This window comes from Anser anser (genome assembly GCF_964211835.1).
Source record: "Anser anser genome assembly, chromosome: 14".
NCBI classification, from domain to species: domain Eukaryota; kingdom Metazoa; phylum Chordata; class Aves; order Anseriformes; family Anatidae; genus Anser; species Anser anser.
Genome location: NC_139735.1, coordinates 14,258,207 through 14,279,800, shown reverse-complemented (window position 1 = coordinate 14,279,800; position 21,594 = coordinate 14,258,207). Strand labels below are relative to the sequence as shown.

General features: G+C 40.6%; 2 protein-coding genes across 8 annotated transcripts in view; both read left to right on the top strand.

The window, feature by feature from the left end:
- Positions 1 to 349: 349 nt before the first annotated feature.
- LOC310881212 (kazal-type serine protease inhibitor domain-containing protein 1-like) lies at positions 350 to 11,869 on the top strand. 3 transcript variants are annotated; one of them, XM_083798232.1, is made up of 5 exons: positions 350 to 457; positions 1,021 to 1,509; positions 6,773 to 6,933; positions 8,537 to 8,681; positions 9,538 to 11,869. In XM_083798232.1, exons 2-5 carry the CDS (start codon positions 1,053 to 1,055, stop codon positions 9,666 to 9,668), a joined length of 894 nt encoding a protein of 297 aa, XP_083654358.1. In that variant the 5' UTR covers positions 350 to 457; positions 1,021 to 1,052; the 3' UTR covers positions 9,669 to 11,869. The 3 variants fall into 3 exon arrangements, with proteins under 3 accessions (XP_083654358.1, XP_083654357.1, XP_083654359.1); XM_083798231.1 differs by lacking the exon at positions 350 to 457 and having other exon boundaries at positions 760 to 1,509; XM_083798233.1 differs by lacking the exons at positions 350 to 457; positions 8,537 to 8,681 and having other exon boundaries at positions 825 to 1,509.
- A 3,092-nt stretch (positions 11,870 to 14,961) lies between these two features.
- RANBP17 (RAN binding protein 17) overlaps positions 14,962 to 21,594 on the top strand; it is a 160,077-nt gene continuing 153,444 nt past the window's right edge. The window contains exons 1-3 of one of the 5 annotated variants that reach the window (XM_083798212.1): positions 14,962 to 15,924; positions 19,485 to 19,631; positions 21,425 to 21,515. In XM_083798212.1, the coding sequence (XP_083654338.1) occupies positions 15,679 to 15,924; positions 19,485 to 19,631; positions 21,425 to 21,515 (484 nt within the window). In that variant the 5' untranslated portion in view covers positions 14,962 to 15,678. Of the gene's footprint in view, positions 15,925 to 15,960; positions 16,090 to 19,484; positions 19,632 to 21,424; positions 21,516 to 21,594 lie in introns of those variants that run through there. The other 4 variants (XM_083798213.1, XM_083798209.1, XM_083798210.1 and 1 more) reach the window with 4 other exon arrangements.

The following is a 21,594-nucleotide window of genomic DNA, read 5'->3' as shown; positions in this document are numbered from 1 at the left end:
ACAACACCTGGCTAGAAACGGCTCTGCGAGTCTCTATCCCTAAACTGACAGAAATTTAGGCAAGGAAAAAATGGAGCAAATGTAACTGTCACTTCTTTCATCCTCCTTTGTAATTCAGTGTAAGCACATCTTAAGAAACAGAGGTAGAAAAGTGCTCTGAAAAGATAAATGATGCATCTAACTTCAGCAAAGCCTCCTTCTGGTGTGTCTGAAGATGCTGCAGTGGCTTGTTTATGTTGGCGTATGTTCTAAATCGTTCGCACTTTGTTTTGAGAGCCAAACATGTGGCCCACATTATTTTGGGTTGCAAACCACAGGCACCCATAAATGCTCAAAAGAAGCTAAATGGACAGAGAACAATGAGTTCTTTAATGGATCTAGACACCCCTCCTCTTAAATCCAAGACTTCAAAGTCAGTTTCAGCTGTCCTGGATTGTCCCTTGCTTGTAAAGAGCCTGTAAGTAAATTGTTAATTCAGAAACTCCTAGGTAAGATCAATAATGGATGAAATTTGGTTTTAAACCTTGTTCCAGTACTAGCTCAGCTCTAGAGTGCTGGTAAATTAGGTGTTACTATCTACCCATGTTTATCTTTTTTTTTTGTGACCTCCGTCAACTGACGAGCAAAATGATAATTAAAAAATCCTCTTATCAGTTAATTTGTTCATTTTGCACTAACTTTCTCTGTTCCCCTTTGTACAATAGCTGCAATATAATGTTGTTTCAGTAGAGCAACGCTTTGCAAATTTGGCTTAAGGAGACACTGAGCAAACAGCTTTTCAGAGAGCTGTCAGAAGGGGCAGTTTGGTTTCTGTGCAAGCAATACTCACATTCCAAACTGCATTAGAGAAAAGCTGGTGGGTTTGTATGCATTTTTATTATCAGTTCCAGATTAGGAATCTGATGCTAATTTCTTCTTAAAGCCTGTGTTTGCAGTAGAATTTATATTCTACAACAAAAAAGGATTGTGACGTTTTTCTCTCACGAGCTCTTTTTTTTTTTTTCCTGGCTTTTCTCCAAGGACCTTTTCTGCTTGTTTGTTACATTCTCAAGATGAAGCCCCTGGTGGTTACAGCAGTGCTGGTAGTACTGGTGCAGGTTTCTCACGGTTTCCCTGCCTTGTACCATCGAGGCTGGTGGAGGCTCTTAAGGGAAGGAGATGATTGCGGAAAATGTGAGTTGGCACTTTGCTCTGAGCCTAAAGACTGTCCAGCCGGGACTGTACTGGACCGTTGTGGCTGCTGTCCTGAATGTGGAAACGTGGAAGGTCAGATCTGTGACTTGGACCAGGGTAATCATTTTTATGGGCAATGCGGGGACAACCTCGAGTGCAGGTTGGATGCTGATGAAGCCAGGTTTGGGGAAGTCCCTGAACCCCAGTGTGTGTGCAAGTCTCAAGAGAGCATCTGCGGACCCGAGGGGAAAACCTATGAGAACATCTGTCAATTCAACAAGGCTTATGCAGCTAAGAGAAATATCAGCATGAAACATAAAGGACCCTGTGAATCAGGTAACCTGTACGGAGTCACTTTCAAACTAAAAAACCTCATTCCAATTTTTAGATATGTTACTGGATGCTCTAGCCTTAACTTCATTGAGCAAATGCTACATTTTTGTTCTAATTATTTTGTTGCAGTACTACTTTGTGGAAAATGTGGGTCAGTAGCTAATACTTGTAAGTTATAAGCCTCTGTATTAACCCAGTGGATTTTATATCACATGGCAACCAGTAAGATACAAAGAGACTAAATCTGCTTTAAAAGAGCAGAGAATATTTTTTACAAAAATTGTGTGTGTAGTTGGGAGTGGATGAACAGTTGGAACGTCTGGGAGTACTGGACAAATAATTATTATTATATGAAGACTGATCTGATATTAAAGTGGTGATTGCAAAGCAGACCTTACTCATGTGCATGTGTACACGCATGCATGTATGTACCTATCTGTATATATATCTAGTAATTAGTGAAGTAGAGGAAAAGGAAGATAGGGCTTAATTAGTAGGTCTATTGTTTTAACAAAAATGTCCAAAATAATCTAATTAAGGAATCATCATAAAATCTAGGTTCCTATGAAATGGAAATCCATATATTAGAAGAAAATCAAACAAACAATTTCCCTAAAGACACTTACAGAGCATGAATATTTCTCTACGATGACTGCTAGTGGAAGGACTCTTAGCCAGGTTGTAGAGGGGAATGCTGTCTGCTGCTCATATGCTGTTCTCATTCTTCACATTATTACAGGTCCTTACTCCTAGGCACCTTTCACCTAAGTCAGATAAATATAAAATGAAAAGGAAAAAGTGAACAGTTTAGTGACTGTTTGTTTTTCAAATGAGAAATGTTTTTTCTTTTAAAAAGAAAAAAAGGAAGTTCATGAAATATTTTCTCATATGAAATCAGTAGAAGAGGTTTCTGAGTCACAAATGGCTCACAGTTGTGGGAATCCAAACTTGCATCTCTGGCAAAGGTCCATGTATGAGAGTAACTCAGGTCCATTTCACTCTCTCCTTGCTAGCAGTCTGTTGCCTCCAATTTAGACCATATGCTGTGCTTTTATATTGAATGAACGCTGGACATTGAATACTTAAGAGGAAGAGTGATGAGCAGCTAATACCAGACTTCTTTCCTCTTTTTCTAGTTGCAAAAGAAACATCCATTGAAGAATCCCATATTTGCCATTAGGGCATTAAGCTGGGAAGTGAGGCTTGTCAGTAAAGACATTCAGAAAACTCACTGCACACCAGCTCGTGGTATGATTGAAAGCCTGTTTGCCCTTGGGTAATTTCTCTTATTTGGCATGAAAATAGCACTAGTTCTTGCAAGGTAACCCTTTCAGGGAGATTTCAGTTGGAAGTGCCATTCAAGTAGCAGCTGATGTTACCTTTGCAGCAGAGAAGGTTGCTGTTCTGGCAGACAGGCTTAAAGCGATGGTTTGCTCTAATTAATTAAACAGACCTGGCCAAAAAGCATTAATTTGGCCTTGGAGCTACCTGTGAGGTGCGTAACACTGCACATCAAGCAAGAGGAACAAGCTCAGCTCTTCTGCATGCAGGCATCACCCTCAGTGTTTTCCCACTGCTTCCCTAGGTCCCCAGAAAGGCTGGCCCCTCTCTCCAGGAACACAGAGGAATTTCTTGGTATGACTCAGCTTGCTGAATTGTACAGAGGCCTGGGGATAAGCTCACAGCCATCTCACTGCTGTGCAGAGTTTACTGAAGAAAAATGGGGGCCTGTCACCTTGGCTGTTGCAGAGAAGAGCACGCAGATGGTGCGTGAGCCCAGCTGCAGCAGCACATTTGAGCCTGAGGTGGGTGCTGGGCTTGCTGGGGTCAGGGAGAAGCGTCCCTCTTCTCAACTTCTCTGAGCAGCTGCTGACCACGTTTTGTAGGCTCTGTTTTAGACCCAGAAGGAGACATAGAGCTGCTACCATGGGGGCACGATGCCTTGGTCCCCCGCAGGAGTCTACCAGTAAGCCCCTCCTTCACGGCAGCTCTCTGAAGCAGCAGTGGGCATGTGAGCGTGCTCTGTGATTCAGACGCTCTTTTTTCATGGCTGCAGCTGATGACAAAAGGCAACAGGGAGTCTGGCTCCAAGACCAGCAACCTCACCATGGCACTTGCTTTCCACTGACTCCGATTTGCATGAGAAACAAACACCAAACACTGTGGGGTTTTGGTACCAATCTATAAATATAACCTTCAGTCAACTCCAAGTACTTTGTTTTGCTATTTCTCCTTCAAAGCATCTGCTGTTTCCTATTGATGCCAAAAGGATTAATTGTAAACAGCAACCAATGAATAAATAAATAACAATAAACTCCTTTCATCAGAAGAGCACAGCCTTTTATCTTTCGTCTATTGCCAGAAAAAAAGGGAAGAAAAAGGCCTAGCTCCCTAAAGTAACCCTGAAAAAAGCCCTTCCCTTCCTAAATGTTAGTTTTGATCAGTTTATCTAATAATTTACCAAGGTTACTAAGTACAGTGAGTATAAACAGATTCTCCACGCATAGTCTATCCCCATTCAAAGCTTTACTGCTGATGATTTAATGAAGTAACAGAACTAGCGGTGCTGCTCTTTGAAATTAAATGTAATTATTTAAAGTTTAGATAGAGTAAAAAAAAAACAACAACAAAAAACCCAAATCTGCCAAATTTCCTGCCATTTTCATCAAATCAGACATAGATTAGCAAAAATGAATGAGTTAAGAAACAAAAAATTGGTACTATATAATGATTTATTCTGTAATGGTATTGGGTTAAAGTCAATTATGAAAGGTGAAACAGAATTTTGATTTTTCCTGGCTTCTGGTTTATGTTTTCTGTAACACAGGAGGACAGTTCATGAACAGAATTTTAAAAGGCAAGGCACAACTACAGCACATTCACCTCCAGACACTGAAGCATCAGAATGCTGTCTATAATTATCAAGAAAAGATTATCTGCTCCAGGAATCAAAATGACTGGTTAATCATTCCAGTAAAGACCTGTTTTTAAAGAGACAATTTTAAAAAACAAAACCAACCAACCAAACAAACAAACAAAAAAAAACCACACAGATATGCATGGGAGAATCTGGCTGAACACAAATTCTGAAATGTTCATAAATGAAGTTTGTACATTGCTGTTAAAATATTAAATCGTGACTTCATGTTTCTGCTTTGACATACAGCAAAATGGTGTTGTAAGATAATTTTTTTTATTTCTGGAGGCACTTCAAGTTTAAGTAGATAATGCAAATATTCATTGTGCATTCAGATTCAGAAAAGGCAGTTTAGTTTGATCAAAATTGTGGTCTTTCCTACTTGCTGCAGGTTTGATCTCAGGTGAAGCCAGTCCTTGTGAGCCCAGGTCCTGCAAAGCCTTAAGTACTTGTATAGAGGTACGCAGCTGGGTGAGACCTGGGCCGTATTTAGACGTTTCCATCCGAGCTACCAAATGGACTCTGCTCACAGTTAATGAAGAAATGGCTGTTTCTAGCATGGAAGTAGTATCTGTGCACGGTAAACGGTGCTAGTCAAATTTCTCATATGTCTGTAAGATAGATTTGTAATTGAGATCCTCGTGTCCTGGAGGCTAAGGATGTGTTTATGTGGTGTCACGAAGGCAGAGCCCGCAGCCTCACGTGGCTGAGCCCTGCCTGGCACACAGGCAGGGCTCTGATCTTGGGAATACCTCGGTCTTGTCAGTATTGTCACAGGACACCGGCCTTTGTGCCAGAACAAAGGTACTAACCAGTCAACACCTGTCTGTGAGCAAGTTTGTATGCTGCCTCTGTACAGAAACAATTTAAAGAACTAATGTGAGTCAATGTAACGTTTGGCTTTCTTTCTTACACCTGAAGCTTAACTACAGTGGACACATCATTAAAAGCAGTGCCGTTGCACTGAGTTTTAATATTTCAAAGTGTGTTCTGATGTCAGACCCTGTGTTCATAGGCAAAAAAATTCTCATCCAAGATACTCAGGCAATCCTGATTTGAACATGAGATTTTTGCAATGATATAGAGGTTCTGAATGTACCGTTCTCATGAAAGAACAAGCATTTAAGGGCTAATAAATTTGAAAACCTTACTTTTGAAGAGTACTGGCAGTGTTTAATGAGGAATTAACAAATGGGGAAACTGATATTTTCCTTTATAATTGCTTTTCAAGTAATTTTGGTAGAATATATTTGATACTTTCTGCACAGTTATCAATTCTTAAAAACTGACACAGATACAAGAAACATTGCTTGAAAACCTGGAACAGGATGTTACAATTTCAGATGCTGAAGCATAAATACTGTACACATTGATTCAAATATTTTGAGTCAAAGTATATTAATTTTTACTTGAATTTTCTTTTTCTAATTATTTGGGATATGTACAAAAATAAAAGCAATAATTAAATAAAAGTCCGAGTGCATCAGATGATAGGTTTTTTTATTTAGTGTCTGCAAATCCCTGATTTGGCTCCCTCTCGTGGTTAATGTCAGCTTTTTATTTGAGAAAAAGTGGAAGAGAATCATTCAGAGACAATAAATAAATGGAGAAGGAGGTTGAAGGTAAAAGAATAACAGGAAAAAAGTACGTGGTAATCTGATAATTATAATAAGCATAAAAACTTATAAAGTAACTGGATTACTACTGTTGCTCATGTCTCCTAACACAAGAACATCAGATAAAATTGATAGCAAGTGAGGATAAATGTGAAACCTATTAACGCTGTTATTCTGTAACTTGCTGCGATGCGCTCCATAGGTTATGGAAAGAAACAAGACTTTAGCAAGTTGAAGGCAATGAGGAAGACAATTTTTGATAAGCTAGCGATCTCAGCATTTTAGCTTTTAAGCTAATCAAAACGTAACAGAAATGAAGTACTACTGTTCGTGATCAAGTTATTCTGTGACGGTCTGCTACAGAACTTCTTGTACTTTCCTCTGAAGGTCTGGCAGCTAAAGTACTGGCTGCTAAAACGATGGGCCTAGCCCACGATGACAGCACATGGGACACAAACTACACTTAAGTTCAGCTTAAGTTTCATGATCGTGTGCATAGAGAAAGGACAGGCATGTACTTTGAAATACGTGTCTTTAAAATACCTGTTCGCCCTTAATGGGACACAGTTTTCTGAGTTTTAAAAGCTGCTCAGAATCATGTGGCTCCTCATAATGCGCAAGACTAAAAACATGAGAATTAGTTTTATCAAGTAAAACAAGAACTCACGTTATACGCTTTTGTGTTTATGCTGTTCACTGTGTTCTAAACCAGTACTCTGTTGGGTCTTTGCAGCTCCTGTGATTTCTATGCCACCCCAGGACGTGCAGAATTTCACAGGCAATGATGTCATTTTTGGCTGTGAGGTGTCAGCCTATCCTATGCCACACCTTGAATGGAAAAAAAAGGGGAATAAAATGTTTCTGCCAGGAGATGATGCCCATATCTCAGTACAGGTAAAACTTGCATTTACCGTGTCTTATGGTTTGGAATGAGGAGTAGGGGTGCTAAGCAGTGAATTTCTCCTACAGGATACAGTACTGTTGTAATAAATAGAAATCCTACAGGGGCCCTATGATTATGTAAAGAATTCTGACTTTGGTGAGTGCAGGGATCATTGCTGTGGCAGTCCAAGCAGAAGGAATAACAGGAGGGCCACCATCCATCCATCTTCAGGGAAAGAAAAGATGCAAGATTCTCCTTACATAGGAATCGTTCTGGAAAAAAATGAATTGATATAAAAATAGAAATGTTTAAGCTACTACCTAAAAGAAGGTGCATTGTGGGAAGGATGGCTGTTGGCAACTGTTTTTCTATTCTTGATGCCGAAGCATAATTCTGGCAGATACCTCAACTTCTCCTCTGCAAGATGCTGTTTCTGGAGACCTGCCATTTGGGTTCAGTCCTTGACGTGTTCAAAAAGCAAACAAAGAAATGTGCTCATTTTATGGAGGATGCTGTGTTTTAATCTGAGGGGAAGTAGTAGAATGGCATTAGATAGGGCTTTGAGCAAATGCAGAGATAGGCTGAAAGTTTGAGCTAAAATTAAATCAAAATGCTAATTTTTTTAAATGGAAATAACATTCTGGGGAGAAAAGCTAACAAAGCCAGATGTACTGGCAGACTGCAGTAAGGCTGAAGGCTGTATCAGCATGCCTCCGCTGGTGGGCAAAAGAACACGAGCAGACTGTGTCCCAGGGAAGTGAATGGCAAATCTAGCTTTCTGGATACACAACTGAAAAGCTAAAAGATCCAATGGACATGGGACACAACCTGAAAAAAAACATAGAAAAAGCACAGAAATACCTTATTATAGTACTAAGTATCTAAATTATTTAGAAATGTATCCAGATCCATGCAAACAGAGCATGAATATATGTGGAATTAGTGGACTTAGAAACAACGGTGCATGGAGCCCCATTCGAACACTGGTCAATTCAGAGCCTAAACCGAACCTTGTTAACTTGTCTCATTAGGTTAGAGTGAGCACGACAGCATCTCCATCAACACTTATCTGTTTTGTATTTGTATTATTTGTTTGGAAAACAAAGCTCCCCCCATTAAGAGGCTTTGGCACGAGCCAGTTGAAACTGATTGTCACAAACTGTGAAAACTCATGCTCTGTCTGTTAAAACTTGGATGCTGAGTGTCAGCTTGGTCAGGCCCCTTGGCTCAGGCTCAAACGCCACTCTCATCCTGAAGAAATTAATGAGCTCCAGAACAAGTGGCAGTGCTTTGAAGCAGCAGCAAGAAGTGGTGCCAGGACAAGAAGCATGAGGACTGCTGGGAAGCAGAAGCATCAAAAGGACCAGGAATTAGAGCCCTGTGAACGGCACTAAAGTTTAAAGATCTGAGCAGGGGAAGCACGAACTGAGAGTCACAGAGAAAATAGGAAATTAAAATATATGGCAGCAGAATTAAACAGAGAATCAAAGCATGATAGCAGTGCATGTTAAACAAAAGCAAAGTTTGGAACAATGTTTAAATCTGGACACAATTATTTTTGAAAACTATTATCACGTCTCCTAGCTACTTCACTATTTCTTTCTCTTCTAAAAGGCAAGAGGTGGACCTCAGAAGTATGGTGTGACAGGCTGGCTGCAGATTCAAGGCCTCAAAAAATCAGATGAAGGCATCTACATCTGCCATACCAAAAATAAGTATGGTGCAACATATGCCTCTGCAAGATTGAAAGTCATTGATGGTATATTGTGTTTTGTTTTTTTATTTGGATGTGAAGAATATAAAATGTTTAAGAAAGACGAGCAGCCTGCAAAGGGTATGGGTTTGTCAGAATGTAAATGCAAATTACGGATATGAGAAATGACCTAGAGATTTCCGTATTTTAAATTTTCTGTCTGCTTTTCTTTTATGTCATCCTTTGGAAGAGATTCAGTTCTAGGTATTTTTAATTCAGAAGTGCCTATGAATTCTGGAAGAGAAAAATACTGACATGTTAATATCATAATATTTTGCTGCAAATGACACCATCTTCCAGAAAAATAGCTGAGGATTATAGCCACAGATCTGAAACATATTATTCTGTCTTCCTCCTAAAGAAGCCCTTTGATGTTATTAGGAACTCTGCACCCAGAACAACTGCTGGATCTGAGGCAGTCTTCAAACTACGGCAGTTCTGTTTATCTGCTTATTTTTCCAAAAGTTAGGATGGCAACAGCCGTTGTTCCTTACCAACAGCATTCGGAAAGATATAAGAAACAGCTTTACATTGTTTGCATTGGGCTCAGTCCCACAGGCTAACATCTTTCTGATGCCAGTGAGAACTGGGTTTGCTGGCAAATGCAGGATACAGATGCTGTCTGTATTTGCCTCCCAAGTTAAGGCTTTTTCATTTGTCACTGACCCTGCCAGTGGTTTTCAAAGCTTTATTAGCTCTGCTCGTATTTTTGGGTCTGTAGGATTTGCAGATGATTGAAGGCATAATTCTTAACAAGGACTCAGAAATATTGAGCTTGCTGTACTTATCTAAAACTGTACTCTCCTCTTCATTCCTGTTTACAGCTAATTTAATCTGGATTCAATTATGTCTTGCTGTGCAGGTTCACCTTCCGCATTTGCATTTACTGCTGGCAGTAGAAGTGCAAGCTATGACACTGACTACGGGGACTACTATGACTATTCGGATGATGAGGATGAAGAAGAATATGAATCTGGGGACTATGAAAATTGAAACGACTCTGAATAATAATTTTTATACAGATATTGTCCAATACTTCTCACAATGTTATATTTACTGGTATTCTCTGTGCTGGCAATGGCTCCTCTGATAACACACACTCACTCGTGTATCCCACCTGCCTGGAGTTCAGCTTTGGCTGAAGTGTATCATGTTACTTACTAGAAATAAGAACAGTTGTAAGTTCATACATTTAAACTGTTAAATAAAATTCTCAAATGTGTACTTGTCTATTGAGTATCCTGAAATGACCAAAATTTATATTATTTTTTAAATGTCTATCATTCTACAATTTCTTTAAATCATTCTAATTTGCCTACCAAAAATGTCATTAGTCAAACAAAATTTTCACTGTGTATCAATTTCTATTTTTTTTAATGTACTAAGAAATATCAAGAGGTTGTTCACACAGCAACAAGCCTAGGTCTGAAGGTTGAAAAGAGTCATTAATCTTCTTAGTTCTTATTTTCTCATAAGTTGCAGCAAGATTTTTCTTCTCATTTGAAGTTTTCCTTATTTAGTCTCACCACGGGTGAATTACTTATCTTTTGGGGGGCTATTTTGTTTACTTTTAATAGAAACTTGAATCACAATCTTAAGCAAGTGAATGCTGTTTTACTTGCAATACCCAGAAAAGATTTCTTGTGCATCCAAGCAGACAAGCACACCCTTTGACTTCTTTTTATAACAGTTCTTGAGCTACTCCTACCAGCATCAGCTCCCTCCCACTGGCCTAGGCAACAGTTTAAGATTTGGGATTGCTATTTATGTTCTGAAGAGGGAGGAATGACTGCAGTTTATGGAAGATGGCTGTTCCATAGCTCGGTGCATACCTTTCAAACACACGGAAAGCCAGTATTTGTCCTTTGTCTTGTTCCACTTTGTCCTTGTCTGTTCTGAGACTTGCTCCAGTGTCTGTACTTTGTTCAACTGAAGTGCTACAGCATTGCCACAGTTCTGGAAATGCCAAGCAGGAGAACAGGCTTTTCTTTCTGCAAACCACCGGAACACACACACATTTTTCAAATTGTCCCAGACACTTCTTGATCAGCATGAGCCAGAAGAGCGAATCAAATGCAATTCAAAAACACAAGAATGCAGAATGTCAAGTGATCACCCTGAAAAATGTCTGTAATTGCTTTTGTTAATTATATACATGAAGGCTGGCTCTGCACGAATGGGCGATGGAAGACACCCAACTATGAAAACCACTTCTGGAGGGCCTTTACACCTGGTGGTTCCCAGTGGCCGAGGACAGATGAATAGCAGTAAGTTACTGAAGTCTCTCATTAACAAGGAAGGAAAAGTTCAGGCATCTTTATTTTAAGCCTCAGTATTTGTAATCTTTATTAAGATTAATCAATGCACAAAAACATGCAGTGATTACTGTATATTTTTTTAATGTATATACAGTGCCTCACAAACTCCTCCAATAATTTTATGTTGTTGTGTGCTTTTTTTCCATTATGCATATTTTTTCCTGCAATTTGAATAAGAGATTGGCTATAGAGTGTGTTTGCCCTGAGGTGTTATTGATCTTTGTACAGGTAACAAACAAACATGGAATAGATTCTTTTGTTTTAGAGTTCCTGGAATATTGTCAACTCATGAATACAAACCACACCACTACATAACTGAAAAGATTAATAAGCTATAATTAGGAATATGAAATGACTACAGATTCAACCACTGATTTTGCTGCTTTGGGCTCTTCCTGGTCTTAGTGTTATGTATAATAAGGTTTTGTGTTTGTTCGCTATCTATTACTTTGAACATAAAATTGTCTGGTAGGAATCGTATTTTTAAGTGGGTGTTTTTTGTTGTAACTATTTAATCTACAGTCATACATTCAAGAACAATTGCAACCTGTGTTGCAAATGAATGAACTGGATTACTAAACCACTCACTAAATTGTGGCAATGTATATTGGCATAGACTTGAACGTGGCACAGAAAATAATCTTGAAATCATTAGCCATAGAAATAAATTAGAGTTCTTCAGGGCCTTCTGCAATTGCTAATGTAATGTGAAAAAACAGAAAGAAAACAATAGTTGAATGAGAAAATGTGTACCGAAACTGTATCAAATACTAGACTACGACTGTTTGGCCTGATGAACTATGTCTATGTAAAAAAAACAAAACAACAAACTAACATTTATAGAAAAAAAGGTTCTAAATTAAACATATTAGATTTGTCTATGTTTTTTCTTATGTATTTAATAATTTCTTGTCAATTATCAGCTATTCTTTTCAGTAAGAAAACTACACGTTAGGGACAATCCCAATGTAATACAAAAAAAGAAGGCACATTGATACCCAGAACGTTTGCTAGTTCTGGGTTTGGGGGGGGGGGGGAATGTCTGGTTTTGTTTATATGTTTTAATCAACTCACTTAAACATAAAAAGTATGGAGAAGATTCAGCCCTCTCTAAGCAGTGTGGCAAAAGAACGGATCTAATTGTGAATGCATTGCCTGTAGCAACAGCCCTATTCACATAATCCAAAGTAACAGCAAATTCAGGAAATGGGTGTTATTCCACCTAGCAGAAAATGAGACGCAGACTTGAGCTGGAAACCATAGGGGAGGGAAAGCTGCAGGGAGGTCTCGGAACTGTATCTTGTGAGGCACATTTAAAACATTTCAATTCAACTTCCATTGAACAAGCAAGAATTTTGTTTTTATCTTCCATAGAAGCAAGATTGAATTTCATGACACAACCTCCTCCTTCTCAAGCATCTTCACCGTGTCATTTCCACCTCCCAAGTAAAGATAAATGAATTGTATAAAAACTCCTTAATAAATTACACTCCTTAACACAGATTTGCCCTTTGTGCCAGGACTCTGACATAGTGTGAAGTAGTTCCACAATCTGACGTTCTTACTTGCTATGTTAAATCTCAGGAGTTAGGTATTAGCCTAGGAATCCGTTAATTCTGTAGCTAGACCACTTTATTTTTCCCGTAAACATAATAAGGCTATAGTTAACAAACTGGATACAGAAGTGTAATTGCCTGCATCTGAGAGATTTAAATGATTAAATCAATGATTAAACTACAGTATATGCTCATCTGTCAACACAGAACCAAGACCAAGGCTAGAGAGGAATGTGTGTGTGTTTCTCACTAAGAGAAAACATGCTCGCTCTACACCAGCTGGAGACTGGCTCAGTGCTGCAGAAGTCACTGCTGCAGAAGCCACAAGCACTCACTCATGCTTAGCTACCTGTGGTGTCCTTAGATTATGCACAGCTCTTCAACTGTTTAACTTATTAAATGCATTTCTCCATGTCTTTGCATAGCTTAGTGACACAGGCTAGGTAATGGCCAATCACCTGGAGCAGCAGTCACAGTCATTGCTAGAACTGCAATTAATCACAGGGTCATGGTCTTTAAAGGACTTCCTCTTACCTGTTTGACCAGAGCTGCTTCTGGTTCTCTGGACAGTTTAAAAATTGCATAGCATGTGAAAGTTTCCCACAACTACTGCATCATAATTTATGGCTGACTTTTCTCACCCCCTGTGTCACTGTTTCATTCCATTCCCTCAGTCCTGGACATTCCTCTGTTTAGATCTGCCCCTCTGCTTTCCTTTGAAATCCTTTCTGTCCTCTTACTTCTGTGTGTACCACAAGCCCTTTGTCTCTGATTCTCTAGCATGCTTTTTGACCTTTCCTTTCCTGCAGCCTATGGCTAAGGATAAATAGTTCTATTTCTTCACAGGATAGAGGATGAAAAATTGGGCTAAGGCATTGGACAGGACCGAGGCTCAACAATTAGGGGACTGAGTAATCTCAGCCATTTGACTTTTGAAAATGCCATCCTCCAGCGACAGTTCTGAGAGTGTGAGAACAAGAAACTGTTTAAAACCATCTTCCATTTTGATTTTGCTTCATTCTCCAATAATTAATGATAGTCTTTTGTACAGAAGCATATGATTCAGGAGTGATATCATCATTTGACTGTGATAGTTCATGTACAAAGAAACTACTATTCCTGCCTCCAATAGTTTGTCCTAGCTTTCTTTACCCAGCTAAGAATACATCAAATTCTTTTTTGGTCTAAAGCAGCTTCCATTTTCAAAGGAACTCTACCAGTTTGGCCCTCATCTACGGGGCTACCAGGCTTCACGAGAATTTTTGTCATGTGAGTGATGTAGCAGGAAGGAAATGCTAATAATGCTACATAAACTTTCAGGCCCCATGTCTTCTGTCAACCACAATTAAAATGCCATGGACTACAAATCACTGTGGAGTTCAGAGCAAGGGAGACTGAAGCGAAAGTTCTTCCAAACTATGTTAAATTATCAAAAAACAATGTGCCCAATAAGAATTTCAGATTTTTATTTTTTTTGCATTATTCGTAAAATCTGTCAGTTAACTACAGCAATAGTCCTTGGATTTTCCGTGGCTAGGTTTTTTAGGTTTCACTGCTCCTAACTTGCCCCAGCTTGTGTTGGTAACAGTTCCAGTGTTTGCACATTCAACCTTTTTTGCTGCTTACTCTGACACTTCATTTGCTGTTACCTGAGCCTCCTTCCTCCCTTTGCCACTGATACCAACAGCATCTTATGATGCCAAAAATAATACACTTTGTTGAGTTTTACCCTGGGCCCTGTTTGGCGCTCCACACTGCACAGGACCACTGCTCACCTTTAGCAGGACAGGGAATACACAAATGCTTCTCTTATTTTGGCTTTTCTCATATTTCTTCATTAGTGTCAAAAACATGTTGCTCTGTGACTGCAGAGGGCACAACGTTGTACATACATGCAGTCTGTAACAACCTCTGTAACCCAGGCCATACACTTCACCAACTTCCGCTCCAAGACATGCACCTACCATGTCATCTTTTAGGAAAACGACCAGTCTTAATCCAATGACAAGGAGTACACCATTCTTTGGTGTAAGTCCTTCTTACAGGCAACTGGCAGCACGGCTTATTTTGGTTCCAAATTTGTCCAGCTTCAGCTTATAGTGGTTCAAATCAATTACACCTATTTCTCCCAAATTAAGTAGCTGTCTGCATCAAAACACATTTTTCCTATGATGATACCTGTAGACATTGTTGAAGTCACTTCATGTCCTTATGTTGGGTAATGTCAGTATTGGTCTTCTGTCTCATTTATGTACAGTGTTTTCCTCACCAACTTTGAATTATTCCTTTAAAGAGAATTTCAGATAAAATGCTGTCTTTGCAGTACTTTAACTTAAGAAGCAAAATATCTATATTTATTTAAGAGTTCTTGATGTTGCAGATGTCACCTGTTACCTGAACCACTGGTTAGCACAAGTGGGATTCAACCCTACCTGAAAACTGAGGCAACTATATTCTGTGTAGTTTAGTTTCATTTCTTCACATCTTCATAGGCAGTTGTAGAGGGGGATTAACCCTCTTCAAGGGTACCTGAGCCACCTGTCTATTCAAATGCATCTGTAACCATCTGTGCGGTCTCTTTTGCCTTCTGGATTTAAGCAGATATTTTTTTCCCTCTCAGCACCCTCCTCGGGCTCAGCCTCCTGACCTCAACCTTCCAGCGCTTTCCTAAGTGGAACGGAGCAACCTGCTGCTGCCTTGGTCTGAAAACTGCCTCAGCCTTGGGTTTGTACACCTTGACAGGCACTGATATGGCTGCACAACAGTGGCCGGGCCACTGACTAGGTGGTCATGGTCTATGACTACTGGACTTACAGATGTATGAACCCAGTGTTACATTGACTTACACTCCCTGTGAACGGGGATATTCTTGTCCCTCCTGGGGGCTGTCACCCCCAGCTCCCGTATTCACTGAGAAAAGCCTTCCTTTCGCCGCTGTTATTACAAGAATTGTCAAAATATGAGGGAGTTCTACCTTAACCTTCATCACTCGAGGCAAAACAGCGGCCTTAACTCACTTCCAGCCGCACTTGAACGCAGCACCTCCTCTCAACGACGCCCTTTCCAGTCAGGACTGCGCCATTTCCCCGCCCGCCCGCTAGGACCGACCGTGGCGGCCGCAAGGACAAGATGGCGCCTCCCGCCCGAGGCGCCCACCTGCCACCTGCCAACCCCCGGTCCCCGCGGGCCGGCGGCGGTCCCCAGCCATCCCCCGGCCGCCACCTCCCGGCCGTTACCGGCCGCCCGCTCCGCCCCAACGGCCGCTCCCCCCCACCTCCGCTCCGCCCCAACGGGCGGCCCCGCAGCGGCTCTGCTCTGCCCCCTACCCCCGGCCCCTCCCCGGCGCCGCTCGGGAAGATGGCGCTGCGCGGCCAGGTCGGTGCAGCGGGGGCTGCGGACACGGCAGGCGGAGCGGGGCTCGGGGACATGGCCAGGCGGGCAGGGGGCGGCACGGGGCTGCGGTCGCGTTGGCCGGTGGGCTGCGGAGCGTCTCCCCGCTGGGCAGCGAGGGGTGTCCGCGGAGCCGTGGTGGCCGCGGAGGTGGGAGCGGCGTGGGCACGGTGGTCTCGGGTGGGCTGCGGGCTGGCAGCGCTGTTGGTGGCTGTGGTGGGAGTTGGGGCAGCGGTTGGGCGATGTCGGCGGCGGGTCGGGAGGGCTCGGTGCTGGGGCTGCGTGAGGGTGGCGGCGTGGTGTGTGTGCATCCCGTGCTGTGCGGGTGCTCGCCCGGCTCCGTGTTCGCTTCACCTTGGGTCTGCCCCACGGCCGTGTGAGCTGTCAGCGCCTGCCTGAAGGCGTTGGGGGGTTCCCCGCTCAACTTCAGCTCTGGAAGCCAGAGGCAGCCTCGCTCCGCGACTGTCCGAGGTGGGCGACAGCGGCTGGCAGCAGGGCAGTGATGTCTCCAACAACAGAGGAAGAAGGGGGGGGCGTGGGGGAAGGCAAGGGGCCTCGCAAGACTCTTGTTGAGCTTTCCTCCAGAGTCCCTCATGGCTTCGCTAGGTTGGTAGCAGCAGGCTTTGGAAGATGAAGGAGGCCATCTTAAGCATTTCTTTAAATATTTGGGTATCAGACATGCTGCATAAAAAAGGGAGCACGAAAATAGCTCCTACCACCACATTCTACCTGCAGGGCTGCCTTTTTGACTGGCGTCTCGGCCGCTGGGCCCGTCCTGTTGCTCCTACCTAGAGCTGGCGGAACTTTCTTAATAGAACATTTTCAGTCAGAAAATGCTGATGAAAATCAAAATGTTTGTGGGAATTTGTCAGTGTCAGCAAAACTTTAATCAGGAACCTACCTGGTTTGCTGCCAGTTTGCTTGGCTCCTTGGCTGCCTGCCCGGTGGGTTGCTGTGGAGCCGGGCCCCCAGCATTTCTGGCCCTTGGCTCCTTCGCAGGCTAGTAGGAGAGCCGCCAGGGACTCCTGGGAGATGGGGACAGAAGTATCTGGATAATTTTATTTAGGTTATTCTAGAATTTTATGAAAGTGTGATGACCAGAAAAAAATTAACGTCTTACTTCTCTCATTAGGATGTGAATCTCTTGCTTGGAAAATGTAACACTTCCTTGTGATCAAAAGTGCCACTTCTTGTGGCAGTCCACTTCTGACGCATGTAAAGCAGTTGTCATTCAGGTGCTACGTGCTCTTCATTGGTGCTGTTATGGTTTTCTTAGGAGTCATCATTGGGCTGTTGATAAGGATTTGAGTATAGGAGGTATCTGAAGGCGTCAGTTTCACATTCTACCTCACAGTAAAAAAAAAAAAAAAAGGGGGGGGGGGACAATGTCAGTCTTCTGTTTTCTTGAAGAAAGTATGTATGAATTTTATAGAGCTAGTGTAGACTTCTTGACACTCTCTTGACTTCTCATTGATTTCTCTTTTTTTTTTCTTGTTGAATAATACCTCTGTCGCTTTGCTGAAATTCTGTCATAGAGAAGATTGTTTTACTTGCTGGATTTCACGTTGTGTTTGTTGGTGTCACTGTCAGAATCAAGGAGAATCAGCCCATCGCCTCGGTCTCACACAGAGCCTAACCCAGAGGACAAGCTCCTCGGCAGTCTGAGAGTTGTGAGCAGTTTCTGGCCATACCTCCAGCCTACCCATGAGGGACGTTATCATAACGTTCTTTTGTGACTGGATGTATCCAGACAGAGCATTTCAGAGATCTGAAGATCATCAGTTTCAATTTCCAACAAGCCAACTTTTATTTGAAAATCGTCTAGTTTTTGTTCAGGGATGCTTTAAAAAAAATCATTGTCCTTTGGATCAAGTGTGATACTTCACAGTTTTAACATGTCAACAAGACATTAATTCTTATATTTGGCCTAAATTTCAGTGTAACCCTAATATACTAACAGGGTGCATTAAAGCATATAAGTTCTTGAAATCCACTTTTAGTTCTTCTTGTAGAAATTATTGCTTAGTGAGCTTATAAATAGTTGACTATTTTAATGTAAGTTAGTATACTGATGGTTTCAGCCTCGATGGTTGGGCTTACATCCTAGTTTTCTACTGAGCTTTTTCTGAACTTCTTGCTAAGTTACCTTTGACCAGATCCAAAAGTCAAATTTCAGATCAAATGTGGAGGGTCTTTAACTTTTCCTCATAATGATACAATAATTTGAATCATGCTTCTCAAGTTGTGTAGGAATTGTTCCATTTCAGAAAGATTCATTGTAATTTATGCCTGAAAACTGTCTTTGTTAGATGTTCTTATTCCCACATTATACCCCCATAATGTGTTTTTGTGTTGTATTATGTTTTCCTTAATGTGAATGCTTGCATTTTATGAGCCTTAGGTTTCACTTCGATTCAAAATTCAGAAAATTCAGAAAAAGATCAACAAAATCAAGGAATCTATATATGCAAAAACAAAAAGAAGAAAAATAGCAGAATGACCCTTTTATGATAAGAAACATGTTTCTAAGGAATGACATGCTTGGGTTAACAAAACTGAATGTGTTTTGGTTGCCAAAGACACTATTATGGTCTTGGATTTTTAAAAGGCGTTTGAGCTATGATAGAAGTGATGCTAGATTGTGCTAAACCAGATCTTTTATTTCAAGTACAAAACATCTTTTCAGAAGGGCTGGTGAACAGGATTTGGGTTCAAACTTTTAAATGAGGCTGGTCAAATACTGCATTAGGCTTATTGGTGTTCTTTTTTCCCCACCTCTTTCTAGGCCTTGCTCAAGTCATGAAATATTCACTAAGCACCTTCGAATGACAGGGCCAGTTCTTGATGAGGGTTTCACAGGCTTTGGAAAGCTGATGGATGCTCAAGTTTCTGTTTGTGTAGCAGTTTCCAAAACCTGGCCAAAAGGTTCATCTCTCCTGTGAAACTGTCACTAGTAGATGTAAACCGTATTCTTGACAGTGGAGATACTTTTTTTTTTCTTTTCCTTTACCAAAATGCACTTTTCAACTTTGAAGTGGAGAGGAATTTTAGCTCCTCTGTTGGTACTATTGCTTCTGAATTGTCCTATCTTTCACTGATATTTGCATCCACAGATAAAGACTCTGCTAATTTTTTCTAGGTGTAGTACTTTGATGAGCAGTTAAAGCTTTTAAAATTAAGCTTACCAGAAGTTTTCCAAACAGCGTAACTCAAACTGTTCACTATTCTCCATCTTTTTTTATTTTTTGGAAAAGATGTGGATTTCCCATATGAAGACTCAAAGTAACAGATGGATTGAACCATATTATAAAACACTTTGATAGCTGAGAAAATAAGATATACAAGGTTGATTTTCAGAGTTCTTTTTATTTTATTGTCACAGAAAGCCTCTTCTCTTTTAGTAATTAAAATGCGAGTCGACTGGAAAGTTTAGCACAGGTAACAGTTCATATTACTGGTATGTAGCTAGTTTTATAAGCATTCAGAGGAATCCTTTGTGGTTGAATAATCTCCACAGAAATTTAAATTGTGTTCTTTTCTAACAGAGTCTGGCAGAACTAGAAGTACTATGTAACCACCTATATGAAGGAACTGATCTAGCACAGCGACTGCAAGCAGAGAAGGTACTCTTGGAGCTAATTAATAGCCCAGAATGTCTTAGCCAGTGCCAACTTTTATTAGAACAAGGAACAGTAAGTATCTGAAATACGTGTTATCCATATATGTAATTGGAAGCTCACATAGGTTTCCCAGTGATGGGCCATTACTGTGTCAGTACAATACCATCAAAACAGTTTTCCCTTTTTTATACATACTCTGTTTTGTAAATTTTTCTAGCAAGTTTCACATTTGGAGGTGGTCTTTGTAAGACTGACAACATGTTGCATTAGAGATGACATGGACAAAGGGGAAGAGCATCTTAGCTTTCAGTTTCAGTACTTTCAGAAGGTTGTAATCAGGTGGTGTGTTACCTCTAGAGCAGTGTTGGGACACAGTCTGGTATAACCTGGTATTTGAACATCACCTGCTCCTGTTTCCAGCTATCAGCTGCGATGGAAAAAAATTGTATAAAACACCCCACACCTTTAAACTGCTTACCTGTTGTCTGCTGATTTAAACCATTCTCTTCTCATCACTCAGTTCCATTTTTGGTCTTTAATTTCATGATTAAGTCTAGCTAAAGTGATAGGGGAGTTGATTCTGATTTGATAGTCCAAGGTGACCCCAGTATAGTTCTCATTGTTTTTCAAATCATTCAGAGACGGCTTTTAAGATGCTCTGGATGTTTGGGAGATAGCGGTAATACCTTGGAAGAACTTGCCAAATCCATTAGGTTCTAGCACATACTTAAGTAGTTTATTGAGCTCTAACATAATTTAGTTGTTAAAAAAAATGTTACACCTACAGAATTCATTATAGACAAGTATTTAAATATTTACATTTATCGAGGTATATTATGCCTGATCCTGTAATTTGTACAGTAAAAATTGTTTCTGAGGAATCTGTTTTGGGTCAGTCATTGAGCTCTGGATTGATTGTTTGACTGATGGATCCTTTGAACTGGGCAGCTGAACGAGAACAGTGAAGCTGTGCCCACGTTCTCAAGTCCGTGGTGTGGCAGCTGCTGTGCCTCGGTCTAGTTTCTTGTGAAGCACTCCACTACACCTCGATTCATGGCCTGGATGCTGGAGACCGTAATATGAGAAATTCTGTAGTGCCCAACATCTACTCATTTTAGAAACAGTCTTCATGTACCTCTCATTTCTTCTTTTCATGTGATGTGTAGACAACTTAAGCACTTCGTTAAGAAAGTGTGTAAGGCATTTCAGGACTCACACAATTTCAGGTACTGAATTACTACATATAAGTGAAAAAAACTGTTCTGTGGTAAATTGGAAGTCAGGCTGAACAAACTCTGAATGTTAAAAAAAAAAATGACAGCTTTATTCAACAGTTTGTATCATTTAGAATTACTTCAACAAAAATTATGATTTCCTGGAGTTGTCTGGTGTTTTAAACTATTAGCCGTATCTATAATCTTACGGCTTTTAATGGAACAAAGAGAACTTTCTACTGTGGTTTAGAAATCCTCAAATTTTAAAGGTGTTGTACATTTCTTTTAAAAAGAAAAAAAGAGGAAACGAATATCTTTCATGCAGGACTGGACCAACCATCTCGTGGTTCTAAACTATTAAGTAGAATAAAAGCACAGGTTTCAAAACTAAAAGAACTCTGCATATAATAAAAGAGCTTATTGACAAGTAGTTACCATCAAAAGGGGTAATGTTTTTAGGACTCCACCTCTGGTATTGGTTCAGTTGTGTTTTATGATTATTCATAATTAAGCAAAAATAATACTAAAATACATCGTATATAAACTTTTGGGATACATAAATGTAACCAAAACCTGATAACCACTGATATGACATTGTCCCTGCTTTTAATTATCCTACATTTAAATAATATTTTTTGATGTTTTTTGTAGACATCATATGCTCAGCTTCTAGCAGCAACATGCCTGTCTAAGCTTGTAAGCAGGGCATCTCCATTACCCATTGAACAAAGGATTGACATCCGTAAGTACAGTTTGTGGTTAAAATTTCCTTACGTCAGTTGTATCTAAAACTTCATATTACCACTGAAACCATCCAGTGG

What these genes read in the sequence shown, in the direction of transcription:
- LOC310881212 (XM_083798232.1), top strand. Translation starts at nt 1,053, where the DNA reads ATGAAGCCCCTGGTGGTTACAGCAGTGCTGGTAGTACTGGTGCAGGTT. An exon ending in TAAAGGACCCTGTGAATCAG is followed by an intron (nt 1,510 to 6,772) that starts GTAACCTGTACG and finishes GGGTCTTTGCAG; the next exon opens with CTCCTGTGATTTCTATGCCA. An exon ending in ATGCCCATATCTCAGTACAG is followed by an intron (nt 6,934 to 8,536) that starts GTAAAACTTGCA and finishes CTCTTCTAAAAG; the next exon opens with GCAAGAGGTGGACCTCAGAA.